General features: G+C 42.8%; 1 protein-coding gene across 1 annotated transcript in view; it reads left to right on the top strand.

Annotated features, from left to right (window-relative positions):
• ubr5 (ubiquitin protein ligase E3 component n-recognin 5) overlaps window positions 1–16827 on the top strand; it is a 133009-nt gene that overhangs the window by 13086 nt on the left and 103096 nt on the right. Inside the window, 2 exon segments of the mRNA XM_061673734.1 lie at window positions 6316–6475; window positions 8320–8469. Coding sequence (XP_061529718.1) covers window positions 6316–6475; window positions 8320–8469 — 310 coding nt within the window.

Raw genomic sequence — 16827 nt, 5'->3', positions numbered from 1 at the left:
ACGACAAAACCTCTTTAGTGTGACATAATCTACGACAAACAATTTGGCCCGATGATAGCCCTACGATGCCAAAATGAAAAGGCTAGGATATCTTCTGTGGAGTGTGACATATCGACAACTCTCCGACAGGGTACCCTGACATCGACCAATAGGATTGCGTATTGTGACTGGCACATCACCTTCAGCGCTTGCTGTTGTCAACATACTTGCACGCCATTGTCAACATTTATTCACGCGCACAAACCAATATTTACCGTAACTTTAGAGCATGATTCGACAGAATGCCGGCATGTTTACGTTACAAGCGTTAGTGGTAGCACTTGCTTGCTAGGCTACATGACGTTTTGTTGCCTGCTTGCAAGCCATATCATATTAAAAGTACGTGAACATACCTCAAGCAATCCTTGATTGAACGTCATCTCCCGAGCACCGGTGACGAGCACCACAGGTTTTTTCCCCACACAATACATTGGCACGATCTATTGTTGTTTTCGTCGCCAGGGTAACGAGTGTGTCCGGTCGCGTTGACCGGTGACACATTTTCTGGTTCTGCCTCTACGGCAGTGTTTTAGATACACCCCAGTGATCGTAAAAGACTGGATGCGGTGGTATCCGAATACGCTTCGTGTTGTTGTTATTTGACCGAGATATGGCAAGATTTTATGGCTGTCGTCTCACATAGTGCAATTGTGAAAAAACTAATTTGCCTTGTAGTCTGAACCAGGCATTCGATGCAGTGATTAGCATTAGCTAACAGAGGTATTATTGTTAGCATCTGCTATCTCGTGCTTACTTGAATGTTTGGCAAAGTTGTTGACTTGGTCGTGTGTTCATTGCTGATGTTTGGTGGATTCGTCAGCTTGTTGAAGTGCCGCCTCCATGAATGAAAATAACATAAGATACAACCCATGCTCGTCTTGGGATACACTGCAGTAGAGGAAGCAGGGTGAACAATCACTCATGCACCTGAGAGAGCGCTACCCCGCCCAAAACTGGTTGATTTCAGAAGGGCTGTTAAGAGGGTGATGTGTGTAATTCCTGATTTTTGGGGTAATTTGACCAATGCATCAAAGAGATATTTCATTAAGAAACTTTGGAACCATTTTTAATTGTGGAAAAAGTCACCTTTAGCACACACACTGTTCCAAATTAATGAACATAATCAATAATTGCAGTTGCAAGAAAAGGTTTGTGAACCCTTTGGAATTACTTGGATTTCAGCATAGATTGATCATAAAATGTGATCTAATCTTCATCTAGGTCACAACAAAGGACAAACAGACTGCGTAAACTTCTGTCACATCAACAGTGGAACCTCTGTTCATGAACTTCATTCGTTCCTTTTTTCGCAAACCAAAATGCAAACTAAAGCAGTTTCCAAGAGAGTAGTTATCTTGTCTCTGCATGTACAAATTTTTACTAAATCAAGTAATCTGTTTGCCATTTATTGTTAAGAGTAATACAAGATCAGTTTGAAATGATCTAAAACTGTTGTTGGATCATCATTCATGGTATATGTAAACTGTCAATTTAGGCAGTTAAACCTTTTTTTGCCTGGGCGGTGTGTTTGCGATCATTGTCATGTTCAAAGACCCAGCCACGTTTCATCTTCAATGCCCTTGCTGATGAAAGGAGGTTTTCACTCAAAATCTCACGATACATGGCCCCATTCATCCTTTGCTTTACACGGAGCAGTCGTATTGGTCCGTCCCTTTGCAGAGAAACAGCCCCAAAGTATGATGTTTCCACCCTCATGCTTAACAGTAGGTATGGTGTTCTTGGGATGCAACTCGGCATTCTTTCTCCTCCAAACACGACATGTTGAGGTTTTACAAAACGTTCTCTTTTGGTTCCATTTGACATTCTCCCAATCCTCTTCTGGATTATCCAAATGCTCTCTAGCAAACTTCAGACGGCCCTGGACATGTACTGGCTTAAGCAGGGGGACACGTTTGGCACTGAAGGATTTGAGTTCCTGGTGGCGTAGTGTGTTACTGATGATAGCCTTTGTTACTTTGGGCCCAGCCTTCCATTTTCTCATAATTGCTCCCATAGTTGATTTCTTCACACCAAGCTGCTTACCTATTGCAGATTCAGTCTTCCCAGCCTGGTGCAGGTCTACAATTTTGTTTCTGGTGTCCTTTGACAGCTCTTTGGTGTTGGCCATAATGGAGTTTGGAGTGTGACTGTTTGAGTTTGTGGACAAGTGTCTTTTATACTGATGAGTTCAAACAGGTGTCATTAATACAGGTAACGAGTGGAGGACAGATCAGAATCATCTTTATTTGCCAAGTATGTCCAAAACACACGAAGAATTTGTCTCCGGTAGTTGGAGCCCCGCTCTAGTACAACAGACAGTCAATTTACAGAACACTTTGGAGACATAAAGACATTGACAAAAAACTAATTGTGCAAAAAGATGCAGAGTCCTCTAGCACTTAGAGCAGTTCGAATGACTAATATTGCAATAGTCCGGTGCAATGACCATTGTGCAAAGGGCGCTGAGACTTCAAGGAGTGTATGCGGTTTAAAGTGACGAGTAGTGCGATCATCTGGGACAGTGTTGGTTGTGCAAATGTTACAGATACTCCTCAATCAGTGTGCAAATGGAGCAGATGCTACTCTGGGATGAGCAGCACAAAACCAGACTGTGATGGAAGAACACAGGACTGATTCGATGACCGCTGTGTAAAACTGTCTCAGCAGCTCCGGTGGCAGGCCGTGCTTTCTCGGAAGCCGCAGGAAGTACATCCTCTGCTGGGCCTTTTTGAGGACGGAGTTGATGTTGGTCGCCCACTTCAGGTCCTGAGAGATTGTAATTCCCAGGAACTTGAAGGTCTCGACGGTTGACACAAGGCAGCTGGACAACGTGAGGGGCAGCTGTGGCGAAGGATGCCTCCTGAAGTCCACGATCATCTCTACAGTCTTGATCGTGTTCAGCTCCAGGTTGTGTCGGCCGCACCACAGCTCCAGCCGCTCCACTTCCTGTTGATATGCAGACTCGTCACTGTCCTTGATGAGGCCGATGACAGTGGTGTCATCTGCAAACTTCAGGAGCTTGACAGTCGGGTTCGCTGAGGTGCAGTCGTTCGTGCAGAGAGAGAAGAGCAGCAGAGAGAGGACACAACCTTGGGGCGCCCCAGTGCTGATGCTGCGTGTGGATGAGGTGGCCTCCCCCAGCCTGACCTGCTGTGTCCTGCCTGTCAAAAAGCTGTAAATCCACTGGCAGATGGCAGGTGAGACGCTGAGCTGGAGAAGCTTGGTTGAAAGGAGTTCAGGGATGATGGTGTTGAACGCTGAGCTGAAGTCCACGAACAGGATCCTCGCGTAGGTCCCCGCACTGTCGAGGTGTTCTAGGATGAAGTGCAGTCCCATGTTGACTGCATCATCCGCAGACCTGTTCGCTTGGTAGGCAAACTGCAGGGGGTCCAGCAGGGGACCTGTGACTCTCTTGAGGTGGTCCAGCACGAGACGTTCAAAGGACTTCATGACCACAGATGTCAAAGCGACAGGCCTGTAGTCATTCAGACCAGAGATTGCAGGTTTCTTGGGGACTGGAATGATGGTGGAGCGTTTGAAACAGGATGGAACTTCGCACATTTCCAAAGATCTGTTGAAGATCTGAGTGAAGACTGGAGCGAGCTGGTCCGCGCAGACTTTGAGGCAGGATGGAGACACATGGTCCGGGCCTGCCGCTTTGTTAATCTTCTGTTGTTTGAAGATGCCTCTCACATCCTGTTCATGGATGGTTAACGCAGAAGTCAGAGTTGTGGTCGCGGGTGCGGCCGGGTGGGGGTGTGGTGTGAAACTGTCCTTTTCAAATCTGCAGTAGATGGTATTCAAGTCGTTGGCTAGTGTGCTATTGTTCTCAGCTTGGAGGGATCGTCGCTTGTAATTAGTCAGCGATTGGAATGCATGCCAGACTGATTTAGAGTCGTTCGCGCTAAACTGTTTTTCCAACTTTGCTGCATAGATCCTCTTTGCAATTTTAATTTCTTTAGTAAGCTGGTTTCTAGCTCGATTATACAGGGCCCTGTCCCCGCTCTGATATGCATCTTCCTTAGCTTGGCGAAGCTGCTTAAGTTTAGCAGTGAACCACGGCTTGTTGTTGTTGAATGTCCGAAATGATTTTGTTGGTACACAAACCTCTTCACAGAAACTGATTATAGAATGTGACAGTGTCCGTATATTCGTCCAGGCTGCCAGCTGAATTTTCAAAGACACTCCAGTCTGTGCAGTCTAAACAGCTTTGAAGTTCCATCTTGGCTTCAATGGTCCACTTTTTGACTGTTTTCACTGTAGGCTTTGCACATTTAAGTTCTTGCCTGTACGTCGGTATTAAGTGAATTAAGCAGTGATCAGACGGGCCCAGGGCTGCACGAGGTATAGCACTGTATGCGTTTTTTACCGTAGTGTAGCAGTGGTCTAAAGTATTATTTTCCCTGGTAGGACAGTCGATGTGCTGCTTGTATTTATGGAGTTCGTGGTTGAGTTTAGCTTTGTTAAAGTCCCCGAGAATAATGAGGGGTGAGTCCGGGTGTTTTTTATTCCAATTTCGTTGACTTGTTCGGCGAGCGTTAGCAATGCGGCGTTCGTGTTAGCTTGAGGCGTAATATAGACTCCAGCCAGTATGAACGATGCAAACTCACATGGCGAGTAGAATGGTTTACAGTTCAAAAACAGCGACTCCAAATGCGGGCTGCAGTGTGTGCTGAGCACCGTGACGTCCGTACACCATTTTTCGTTGAAATGGAGGCATATCCCGCCGCCCTTTGTTTTCCCCGATGATTCCATGTCGCGGTCCGCTCGATGAATGTTGAAGCCGGGAAGCATGACGGCGCCATCGGGTACAGCGTCGCAAAGTCAGGTCTCCGTGAAGCACATGGCCGCGGAACGTCCGAAGTCTTTACTGGTCTTTAACAGAAGATGAAGCTTGTCCATTTTGTTGGGTAGGGAGCGTATGTTTGCGAGGTGGATCGACGGGAACGCCAATCTGTGTCCTCTCTTGCGGAGTTTCACCTGAATGCCGGCTCGTTTCCCTCCGTGGCGCCGCTTCCGCCTCCATGCGCCCAAAACCGCGGACGCCGCTCCGGTGAGTAACTCGGGGAAAATACTGAGCGGATTTTCGAAAGTTGGTGACAAAGTCCGGAGTAGCCTCTTTGATGGTTAGCAGGTCTCCCCTTGTGTAAGTGAGTCGTGTAAGGTCTCCAAAGACGGACGAAAAACACAAAAACAAAGACTATACTAGAGAGCGCGTTACCGAGGCGACCACACTGGTAGGCGCCATCTTGGAAAGGGAAATCACCTGATCAGCCTCTTAAAGAAGTTACACAAGTTACAGGTCTGTGAGAGCCAGAAATCTTGGTTTGTAGGTGACAAATACTTATTTTCCACCATAATTTGCTAATAATTTCTTTAAAAATCAGACACTAGGATTTTATGGATTACCATTTTTTTGTCTCATTTTTTCTCTCATAGGTGAGGTATACTCATGATGAAAATTACAGGCCTCTCATCTTTTTAAGTGGGTGACTATACCTCGTGGGTGACTAAATACCTTTTTGACCCACTGTAGTTTGTGAACCTTAGCAATATTTTTCTGAAAAATGTGATTGTGAACCAAGGTTCCACCTAAATTGGTCTTTTTTTCTTTTTCTCCTCCACTTCACTCGACCAGTGGAGGATCTTAGTGTACATGAAGTCATTCCTTGCAAGTGAAGGCAAAAAATATCAGCCAAGCAACGTCCGGGCTCGTATCTCTGGTTGGGGCGCTTTTAAATTGAGGTAGCACTGTGTTTTATTTATTATCATACAATTACAGGGAACGGTAAGTTAGAAACTTGATATCTTTTGCAAACGTCATTTTGACATCTCAAAGTACACTAATGCCGCCTACCATCTCACACCCCATTATTTCAGCCCAAAACAGGACTATGCCACCTCCATGCTGATGTTGTAGCGTTGTTGGGATGCAGATGTTTATCCAAGAACCATCCAGAACTTCATTCATCTGGACCTTCCAAAGTAGCACTGCATTGGCGTATTCCCTGCTTTTCTTCTGCAGAAACTGACATGTTTTATGTCTTTTCAAATTAGTCTCAGCTGCTAAACAAATGATCAAATCTGTCTGAGATTATCAGTATCTAAATTGACAGGCTAAACGTGCAAAAATATCACCAGAAAAATAAAAACACATTTAACTTAAATCCTTAATGCAAAATAATTTGGAACACAGTGTAGTCACTAAGTGTGCACTAAAATTGACAGTTGACATACTACTGCTAGTGATTTTTTAATATACATATTTATTCCCAGGCCCAAGTAGTCCTTCAGGGGAAATCTAGGAGTGTGATCATTCGGGAACTCCAGAGAACCAACCTGGATGTCAACCTGGCTGTCAACAACCTGTTGAGCAGAGATGATGAAGATGGAGATGATGGAGATGACACAGCCAGCGAGTCTTACCTCCCTGGAGGTATATCATTCAATCTTCTTATCATCCTTTCGGCTTGTCCTGTAAGAGGTCGCCACAGTGTGTCATCTTTTTCCATGTAAACCAACAGTCTCCTCCTAAAGTATTGGAACGGGAGGATCAAGTCCTTTGTTTTTGTTGTAGCCTGAAAACATTTGGGTTTCAGATCAAAGGATGAATATGAGACAAAAGTTCAGAATTCCAGCTTTCATTTCATGGTATTTACATCGAGATGTGCTGAACAATACAGGACAGAGCACATTTTGTTTGAAGCCACCCACTTTTCAAGTGAGCGAAGGTATAGGAGCAAACATTATTAAATTAACTTAAAGTGAATAACATTTAATATTTGGTGGCCTGCCCGTACCAGGCCTTTACTGCAGCCTCTTTCATTTGTTTCTCCCTTCAGTCTCCTCTTCAGCAGGTAAAATGCATGCTCTATTGGGTTAAGGTCCAGTGATTGACTTAGTCACTTTTCCCCCCTAATGAAGTCCTTTGTTGTGTTGGCAGTGTGTTTTTGGTCATGATGCTTTTCCTGATTAGTTTGGAGGCATTTTGCTGTAAATTGCCTGACAAAATGGTTTTGTACACTTCAGAATTAATTCGGCTGCTCTATCATGTTATAACATGAATACAGACTAGCGAGCCCGTTCCAAAAGCAGCCATACAAGCCCAAGCCATGACATTACCTCCACCATGCTTAACAGATGAGCTTGTGTGTTTTGGATCATAAGCAGATCCTTTCGTTCTCCATACTTTGGCCTTTCCATCACTTTGGTAGAGGTTAATCTTGGTCTCATCAGTCCATAAAACTTTGTTCCAGAACTCTTGTGGATCATCTCTGCACTTCTTTGCAAAATCCAATGTGACCTTCTGACTCTATGCTGATGAGTGGTTTGCATCGTGTGATATGGCCTGTATGTTTCTTCTCTCGAAGTCTTCTTCGAACAATGGATTGTGATACCTTCATCCCTGCCCTGTGGGGATTGGCAGTGATGCCACTGACTGTTGTCTTTGGGTGTTTCTTCACAGCACTCGCTTTTCTGTCAGAAACTGCTCTTTATACCCTTGGCTGACCTGTTTGTCTGTCGCTCAGTACACCAGAAGTTTTTCTTTTTTCAGGTTATTCCAAATTGTTGTATTGGCTATGCCCAATCTTTGTGCAATAGCTCTGATCGATTTTCCCTCCTCTCTGCTTCAAAATGGTTTGCTTTTTTTCAGCAAATGTAGTTTTCACTGGTGAAACCCAAAGCCAACAAAAAGAACTATCTAATGTTGAAGCAATCAATCTAAAAGGCAACACCTGAGCAACTCAAAACACCCATCAGTCACATGTTCCAATACTTTTGCTCACTTGACAAGTGGGTGGTGTCAAACAAAAGGTGCTCTGTCAGGAGTTGTTGAACCCATCTAGATGTAAATACCATGAAATAAAAGCTGGAATTCTGAACTTTTGTCTGATATTCATCTTTTGATCTGAAACCCAAATGTCTTCAGTCTACAATAATAACAAAGGAATTTACCTGGCCGTAACAATACTTTTGGAGGGGACTGTATCTACTATCACTACGTCTATAAACCTCTTTGGTCTTCCTCTAACTCTCTTGCCTGGCAGCTCCACCCTCATCATCTTTCTACCAGTAAACTCCCTCTCCTCTGGATGTGCCCAAACCATCAAACTCTGCTCTCTCAAACTTCTTTCACTTAGGCTTAATATTACGTGATAAGAAGTTGGGAATTAAGTCTTGATAATTGTATTACTCTGTTAGTGACATTCTTAAGAATGGTGACTGTTTTTTCTGTGAAAATGATTTTACCCCCCAGTCTTTCTGCCTTTTCCCAAGCAGAGGACCTGATGTCCTTGTTGGATGCAGACATTCACTCAGCTCATCCCAGTGTGATTATTGATGCAGATGCTATGTTCTCTGAGGACATAAGCTACTTTGGATACCCCTCTTTTCGACGATCTTCTCTGTCCCGCCTAGGATCGTCCAGAGGTAATTCTCAAATACAACTACAGCATCTTAACACGGGAACTGTGTTGGAAAGTCATATTAAAATCAGTTAATTCATAAACCAAAAATGATAGTTGAACAAGTGACACTTGTGATACTTTTACCAGAAAGGTAATTTAGACGAAAAAAACCAAAAAACTGAAAATGCAAATAAGGGCTGCACCATATTGTACCATCCATGATATACAATTATTTGGTATCGTGAAATTTCTCGTGTTTTATACGCTCTCGAGTATAATGCACACCCCGAAAATTGACAAAAAAAAATCAGGAAAGCCCTTCTTCATATGTATAATGCGCAAACATGACTTCCGATACATAAATATGCAATAAATGTGAGAAGCAATCCTCATTTTTTTTCTTCTAATCAATTCTGATCGGTAATATTAATAATACTAAGGTTGAAATGTTCTTAATGTATTTAATATTGTGGCACACCCTAGTGTTTAGTTTTATCACTGCGGCTTTATGGAAGTATTTTCCCCCTACCATGTGACATTTGGTACATCAGCCGGTTTGCACAACGTATTCAAAGCTAGCGAGGTCGTGTAACGTGTTCACTCCTGGTCCAAGATAATAAAGAAGAATAGTTAAGACACAGCAAAAGCTACAAAGGGCGAATAAACATACACAAGCTCGATTAACATTCACATTATAACAATTATTTATGGGATTAGGGGACTAACTGACTTTAAACAGCATTTTAACAACTATACAACGGCACGAGGCATGCTGGGACATCCTCTGACAGCATGCTGCCATAATGACACAAACTATGACGTCATTGTTAAAACATGGCGGCTCACTATGAGAGCGTGCCTAGCGCCAATATATAGTTGTTAAAATGACGTTTTATGTCAGTTAGTCCCCTGATACCATGAATGGTGATAATAATGTGACTGTTAATAACACATATGTGCTTTTCCCCCATCTGCAGCTCTTGTTGTGTCTTAACTATTTTTTTTTTATCTTGCACCAGGAGTGAACGTGTTATCCGAGCACATGACCACTCTAGCTTTCAGTATGTGGTGCAAGTTGGCTGATGTGCCACTGACGAAAATGATACTAACCCTACTTTGTTGCGCTTCTCCAATAATGGAAATGATATTTTGCAGTGTTGGTGGAGTGCTTTTGTTGCACTTCACAGCATGAGACGTCCACGCTTATGGCAACATACAGTGCATCTGGAAAGTATTCAGTGTTTCGCTTTTTCAAATTTTTTGTTTACAGCCTCATCCCAAAATTGAATACAATTATTTTTTCCCTCAACATTCTACACATAAAACCCCATAATGAGAACATGAAAAAAGTCTTCTTTACATTTTTACAAATTTATTAAAAATAAAAAAGACATCACATGTACATAAGTATTCGCAGCCTTTGCTCAATACTTTGTTGATGCACCTTTGACATTAATTACAGCTCCAAGTCTGTTTAATATGATGCCACAAGCTTGGCACACCTATCTTTGGGCAGTTGCGCCCATTCCTCTTTGCAGCACCTCTCATGCTCCATTAGGTTTGATGGGGAGCGTCTGTGCACAGCCATTTTCAGATCTCTCCAGGGATTTTCGATCTGATTAAAGTCTGGTCTCTGGCTTGCCAACTGACAGACATTCACAGAGTTGTCCTGAAGCCACTCCTTCTTTGTCTTGGCTGTGTTCTTAGGGTCGTTATCCTGTTGGAAGGTAAACCTTTGCCCTAGTCTGAGGTCCTGAGAACTCTGGAGCAGGTTTTTATCCAGGAAGTCTCTGTACATTGCTGCATTCAACTTTCTCTCAATCCTGACAAGTCTCCCAGTTCCTACTGCTGAAAAAACATTCCCACAGCATGATGCCGCCATCACCATGCTTCACTGTAGGGATGGTATTAGTCAGGTGATGAGCAGTGCATGGTTTCCTCCAAACGCGATGCCTGTCATTCACGCCAGAAAGTTCAATCTCTGTCTCATCAGACCAGAGAATTCTCTTTCTCAGGGTCTGAGAGTCCTTCAGGTGCCTTTTGGGGAAACTCCAGGTGAGCTGTCATGTGTCTTTTACTAAGGAGTGGCTTCTGTCTGGCCACTCTACCATACATGCCTGATTGGTGAAGTTCTGCAGAGGTGGTTGTCCTTCTGGAAGGTTCTCCTCTCTCCACAGTGGACCGCTGGAGCTCTGACAGAGTGACCATCGGGTTCTTGGTCACCTCTGGCTTGACTTTCCTTTCCATAACAAGGAACAAAGCAACAACAATGGCGACCGTGGAACAGAGTCTGGTAGAACAAATGGACCTAGATGACACGTTTAATTATTCTGTAAAATCGATCGAGAAGGCGGCGGCGTAGGTGCTATGTGGAACCGGGAGGAACGCTGATACATCACAGCATGTGACTAAAACGCAGAGGGGTCGCGCGGGCCAATTCGTCGGTCACGTGATGCAATGCGGGCGTTGTCGGCCGCACAAGCATAAGGAGGCCTTAAGGCCCTTCTCCCCCGATTGCTCAGTCTAGACGGGCGGCCAGCTCTAGGAAGAGTCCTGGTGTTTCGAAACTTGTTCTATTTACGGATGATGTAGGCCACTGTGCTCATTGGAACCTTCAAAGCAGCGGAAATTTTCTGTACCCTTCCCCAGGTTTGTGCCCCAAGACAATCCTGTTTCGTAGGTCTACAGACAATCCCTTAGACTTCATGCTTTGTTTGTGCTCTGACATGCACTGTCGCCTGTGGGACCTTTATGTAGACTGGCGTGTGCCTTTCCAAATCATGTCGAATCAACTGAATTTACTACAGGTGGGACTCCAATTAAGCTTTAGCAACCTCTCAGGAATAGTCACCTGAGCTCAATTTTGAGCTTTGTGGCAAAGGCTGTGAATACTTGTTTGTGTAATTTCTTAGTTTTTTATTTTTAATATTAAAAATTTTCAACCCCCAAAAAAAATCACGTAATTATGGGGTGTTGCGTGTAGAATTTTTGAGGAAAGAAATTAATTTATTCTATTTTGAATGAGGCTGTAACATAAAAAAATGAAGTGCCGAGAATACTTTTCGGATGCACTATAATCTGCAGCAGATTGACTTGTTACTCTTTCAAATTCTAAAAAAGTAAAGCATAGATAATGGAATTAATTTCACCAAAATACTTTTTACTTTATAAAATACAATAGCATAAAGAAATAGCCAAACAAAACCTTTAACAAATGTATAGTAAACCCTCGGCTATTCAGTTTTCTGTTTCCAAATGCACTGTTTAAAATTTTCTTCTGTGCAACTTCTCAACTATTGACTGAAAAACTTACCAACTCGTCTTTTTTGTGCTCTTTCTGTTTGTTGTGCCCTAAGTTGCCACAAAATGGTGCGATAGTTGGTTATATTTATAGTTTAAGATGAAGATGGAAATAGAAACCTGGGCAGGACGTCAGTTATTTGAATCTTGTCAGTATTCGCTGTAGGGCTTGGTTAGGGGTTTACTGTATTTCAAATTTAGCTAGAGTACTAAGCAGAATGAGTTGTGCTCTCTTTTTTCTTTCCACATCCTAGCTTGTTATTGCTCAGTCAATTGTTTACATTTTCATGTCTGATGCTACATATTGTTACAGCGCAAATACTGACATGTTTTGCTGTTATATAACAAATAAATAATGCTGCTGGCTACAAGCTAAAATCATATTAGCATTTTTAACTATAGTCATAAATAGGGATGTCACGATCACATTTCTTTAAGTCTGATTCTGAAGTTAAGGATCTGCTGATACAGTCCCGATCCGATACCTCGACAATACATTAAAAAAGAGCGCACATCCAAAATTTCTCAAATTAATATTGTGTAGCCTATAAATGCAGCCCTATGGGGGGCACAGGTCAGTGCAAACTGTAGGCCGGTCCCAAGCCCGGATAAATGCAGAGGGTTGCGTCAGGAAGGGCATCCGGCTTAAAACTTTGCCAAACAAATATGAGCGTTCATCCAAAGAATTCCATACCGGATCGGTCGTGGCCCGGGTTAACAACGTCCGCCACCGACGCCGTCAACCTGCGGGGCGCCGTTGGAAAGTCAGCTACTGTGGGTCGAAGTCAAAGAAGAAAAAGAGGTGGAACGCGGGTTCTTCGGCAGGAAGAGAAGAGGAAAGCACAGAGCCTAGAACTGAATGTGGGGACTTTGAATGTTGGGACTATGACAGGGAAATCTCGGGAGTTGGTTGACATGATGATTGGGAGAAAGGTTGATATATTGTGTGTCCAGGAGACCAGGTGGAAAGGCAGTAAGGCTAGAAGTTTAGGGGCAGGGTTTAAATTATTTTACCATGGTGTAGATGGGAAGAGAAATGGAGTCGGGGTTATTTTAAAAGAAAAGTTGGCAAAGAATGTCTTGGAGGTGAAAAGAGTATCAGATCAAGTGATGAGGCTGAAACTTGAAATTGAGGGTGTTGTGTGTAATGTGATTAGTGGCTATGCCCCACAGGTAGGATGTGACCGAGAGGTGAAAGAAAAATTCTGGAAAGAGCTAGACGAAGTAGTTTTGAGCATCCCAGACAGAGAGAGAGAGTCGTAATTGGTGCAGATTGTAATGGACATGTTGGTGAAGGTAATAGGGGTGATGAAGAAGTGATGGGTAAGTACGGCATCCAGGAAAGCCCTGAGCCGCTTCCTGTTTGCAGTGGTGATGGATAGGCTGACAGATGAGGTTAGACTGGAATCCCCGTGGACCATGATGTTTGCAGATGATGTGATCTGCAGTGAAAGCAGGGAGCAGCTGGAGGAACAGTTCGAAAGATGGAGCCATGCACTGGAAAGAAGAGGAATGAAGATTAGCCGAAGTAAGACAGAATATGTGCATGAATGAGAGGGGTGGTGGGGGAAGAGTGAGGCTACAGGGAGAAGAGATAGCAAGGGTGGATGACTTTAAATACTTGGGGTCAACCGTCCAGAGCAATGGTGAGTGTGGTCAGGAAGTGAAGAAACGGGTCCAAGCAGGTTGGAACGGGTGGAGGGGAAGGTGTTAGGTGTGTTATGTGACAGAAGAGTCTCTGCTAGGATGAAGGGCAAAGTTTATAAAACAGTGGTGAGGCCAGCCATGATGTACGGATTAGAGACAATGTCACTGAAGAGACAACAGGAAGCAGAGCTGGAGGTGGCGGAAATGAAGATGTTGAGGTTCGCTCTCGGAGTGACCAGGTTGGATAAAATTAGAAATGAGCTCATCAGAGGGACAGCCAAGGTTGGATGCAGGACTTTGTATCGGTCTGTAGTGGTAAAGAAGGAGCTAAGCCGAAAGGCGAAGCTCTCGATTTACCGGTCGATCGACGTTCCTACCCACACCTATGGAAAAAACAAGATCCCAGGTACAAGCGGCCGAAATGAGTTTCCTCCGCAGGGTGTCCGGGCTCTCCCTTAGAGAGAGGGTGAGAAGCTGTGTTACATCACCTTTTCTTTTAACAACATTCAATAAACGTTTGGGAACTGAGGACACTAATTGTGAAAGCTTTGTAGGTGGAATTCTTTCCCATTATTGCTCGACGTACAGCTTCAGCTGTTCAACAGTCCGGGGTGTCCGTTGTTGTAGTTTACGCTTAATAATGCGCCACACAATGGGAGACAGGTTTGGACTACAGGCAGGCCAGTCTAGTACCCGCACTCTTTTACTACGAAGCCACGCTGTTGTAACACGTGCAGACTGTGGTTTGGCATTGTCTTGCTGAAATAAGCAGGGGCGTCCATGAAAAACACGTTGTTGGATGTTCTCCAAAACCTGTATGTACCTTTCAGCATTAATGGTACCTTCACAGATGTCTAAGTTACCCATGCCATTGGCATTAACACAGCCCCATACCATAACAGATGCTGGCTTTTGAACTTTGCATCCATACCAGTTCGGATGGTTCTTTTCCTCTTTGGCCCAGAGGCCACGACGTCCACAATTTCCCAAAACAATTTGAAATGTGGACACGTCAGACCACAGGACACTTTTCCACTTTGCATCAGTCCATCTTTGATGAGCTTGGGCCCAGAGAAGCCGGCGGCGTTTCTGGGTGTTGTTGTTGAATGGCTTTTGCTTTGCATTGTAGAGTTTCAAGTTGCACTTACGGATGTAGCGCCGAACTGTCTTTACTGACATTGGTTTTCTTAAGTGTTCCTGAGTCCATGTGGTGATATCCTTTACACATTGTCAGTTTTTGATGTAGTGCCACCTGAGGGATCGAAGGTCACGGGCATTCAATGTTGGTTTTCGGCCTTGCCGCTTACATGCAGTGATTTCTCCATATTCTCTGAACCTTTTGATATTATGGACCGTAGATGATGAAATCCCTAAATTCCTTGCAATTGCACGTTGAGGAACATTGTCCTTAAACTGTTCGACTATTTTCTCACATACCTGTTCACAAAGAGGTGAACCTCGCCCCATCTTTGCTTGTGAATGACTGAGCAATTCAGGGAAGCTCCTTTTATCCCCAATTATGGCACCCACCTGTTCCCAATTAGCCTGTTCAGCTGTGGGATGTTCCAAACAGGTGTTTGATGGCCATTCCTCAACTTTCTCAGTCTTTTTTGCCACCTGTCCCAGCTTTTTTGGAACGTTTTGCAGCCATAAAATTCTAAGTTAATGATTATTTGCTAAAAACAATAACGCTTATCAGTTTGAACATTAAATATCTTGTCTTTGTAGTGTATTCACTTAAATATAGGTTAAACATGTTTTGCAAATCATTGTATTCCGTTTTTATTCGTCCCAACTTCCTTGGAATTGAGGTTGTATAATACACACCTCCAAAGTTGACCTCAAAATTCTGGAAAAAACCCTTCTATGTATAATGCATTTTTTACAATGCATGATTTTGCTTCATGAAAACATGAAGTATTATCTGTATTTTGTTGTTTTTTTTCGCAACAATTGTTCTGAAGTTAAGCACTTGAACACGGAATACTTTTTTTTAACTGCTCTTATATTGAAATTCACAGCCCTACTTGTGTTGAGTAAATTAGAAAACACAGTTGTTTTCATATGTTTGATTACCCAGGCAGAATTTGTAAGATGGGTACAATTCTTTAAAGAAAACAAGGACCAGGCGAAACACATTTAATTTTATTTTAATGGGGTTCAAATTAAACGGTCAAGCATTTCAGAAAAGCATTATCATTAAACAAAACATAACCATAAATAAATTAATGATGGTTGTTCAGTCATATTAAAAAAACAATATTTTCCAAATTCTCCCAGGGTATGTAAACTTATGAGCACAACTGTACATATGCAGTCATACGTACCCCTGTCATATTGGAATGAAAGTGTAAGCCACACCTTTTTTATATTGCCACTAGGTGGCGATGGCATTTTGGAATGAAAGTGTACAGTTTTTTCATCACCACTAGATGGCGGCATATATTTATAAAATGTGAATGTTTTTTTCCATTTGCCCCTATACTATTTAGTATAGGGGTAAATATATATATACTGTATAATGCGCACTATTGACTTTGGGGGGGGGGGAACGCATTATACACGAGAAAATTATGGTACATTTAAAAATGATTGCATAAGTGTACTACCACCATATAAAAGTATCGTTTATGATTAGTCACACTATTTTTAATATTTACTAGCAAAACAAACCAATTTACCTATTTTAAGATCATAGGCCCAAACTGATTTTCTATAGATTTTGTTTTGTTTGTTTGTTTGTCTTTAGTTCATAAAGTTATTAATATCTTTGCACACGACTCTGTTTGTTATAGTGAAATGAATGACAGACAAATTAAACAGGCAATCTTATCTCTATCAGTTAGCGGTATAGCCGACCCCCACAAACACACGCACCCACCCTCATAATTTTGAGACGATCATATGTGATGTCACTCGGGGAAACAACTTTTGGTTTTATTCCCGTGACAAATGTAGCATCATTGATAATGTGTGTAAAACGAAAAGCTGTGGGTGACTTGCGGCAGGAGGAGTTTACCGGCTTACCTGATTTAAAGGTAGGTGCGGACTCGCTAGCTTGCTCACCTTCAGTCCAGATGAGTTGACAGCTCACACTTGCCAGCGTCAATATACAGTAGGTACGGAAGGTTTTCAGACCCCCTTAAAATTTTCACTCCGTTATATTGCATATTTGCTAAAATATTTTTTTTTCCTCATTAATGTACACACAGCACCCCATATTTATAGAAAAAAAGGAATTGTTAATCTTTGCAGATTTATTAAAAAAGAAAAACTGAAATATCACAATGCCATAAGTATTCAGACCCTTTGCTGTGACACTCATATATTTAACTTTGTTGCTGTCCATTTCTTCTGATCATCCTTGAGATGGTTCTACACCTTCATTGGAGTCCAGCTGTGTTTTGATTATACTGATTGGACTTGATTAGGA

This window comes from Phycodurus eques, chromosome 4, assembly GCF_024500275.1.
Source record: "Phycodurus eques isolate BA_2022a chromosome 4, UOR_Pequ_1.1, whole genome shotgun sequence".
NCBI lineage: Eukaryota > Metazoa > Chordata > Actinopteri > Syngnathiformes > Syngnathidae > Phycodurus > Phycodurus eques.
This window is presented reverse-complemented; position numbering and strand designations above follow the sequence as displayed.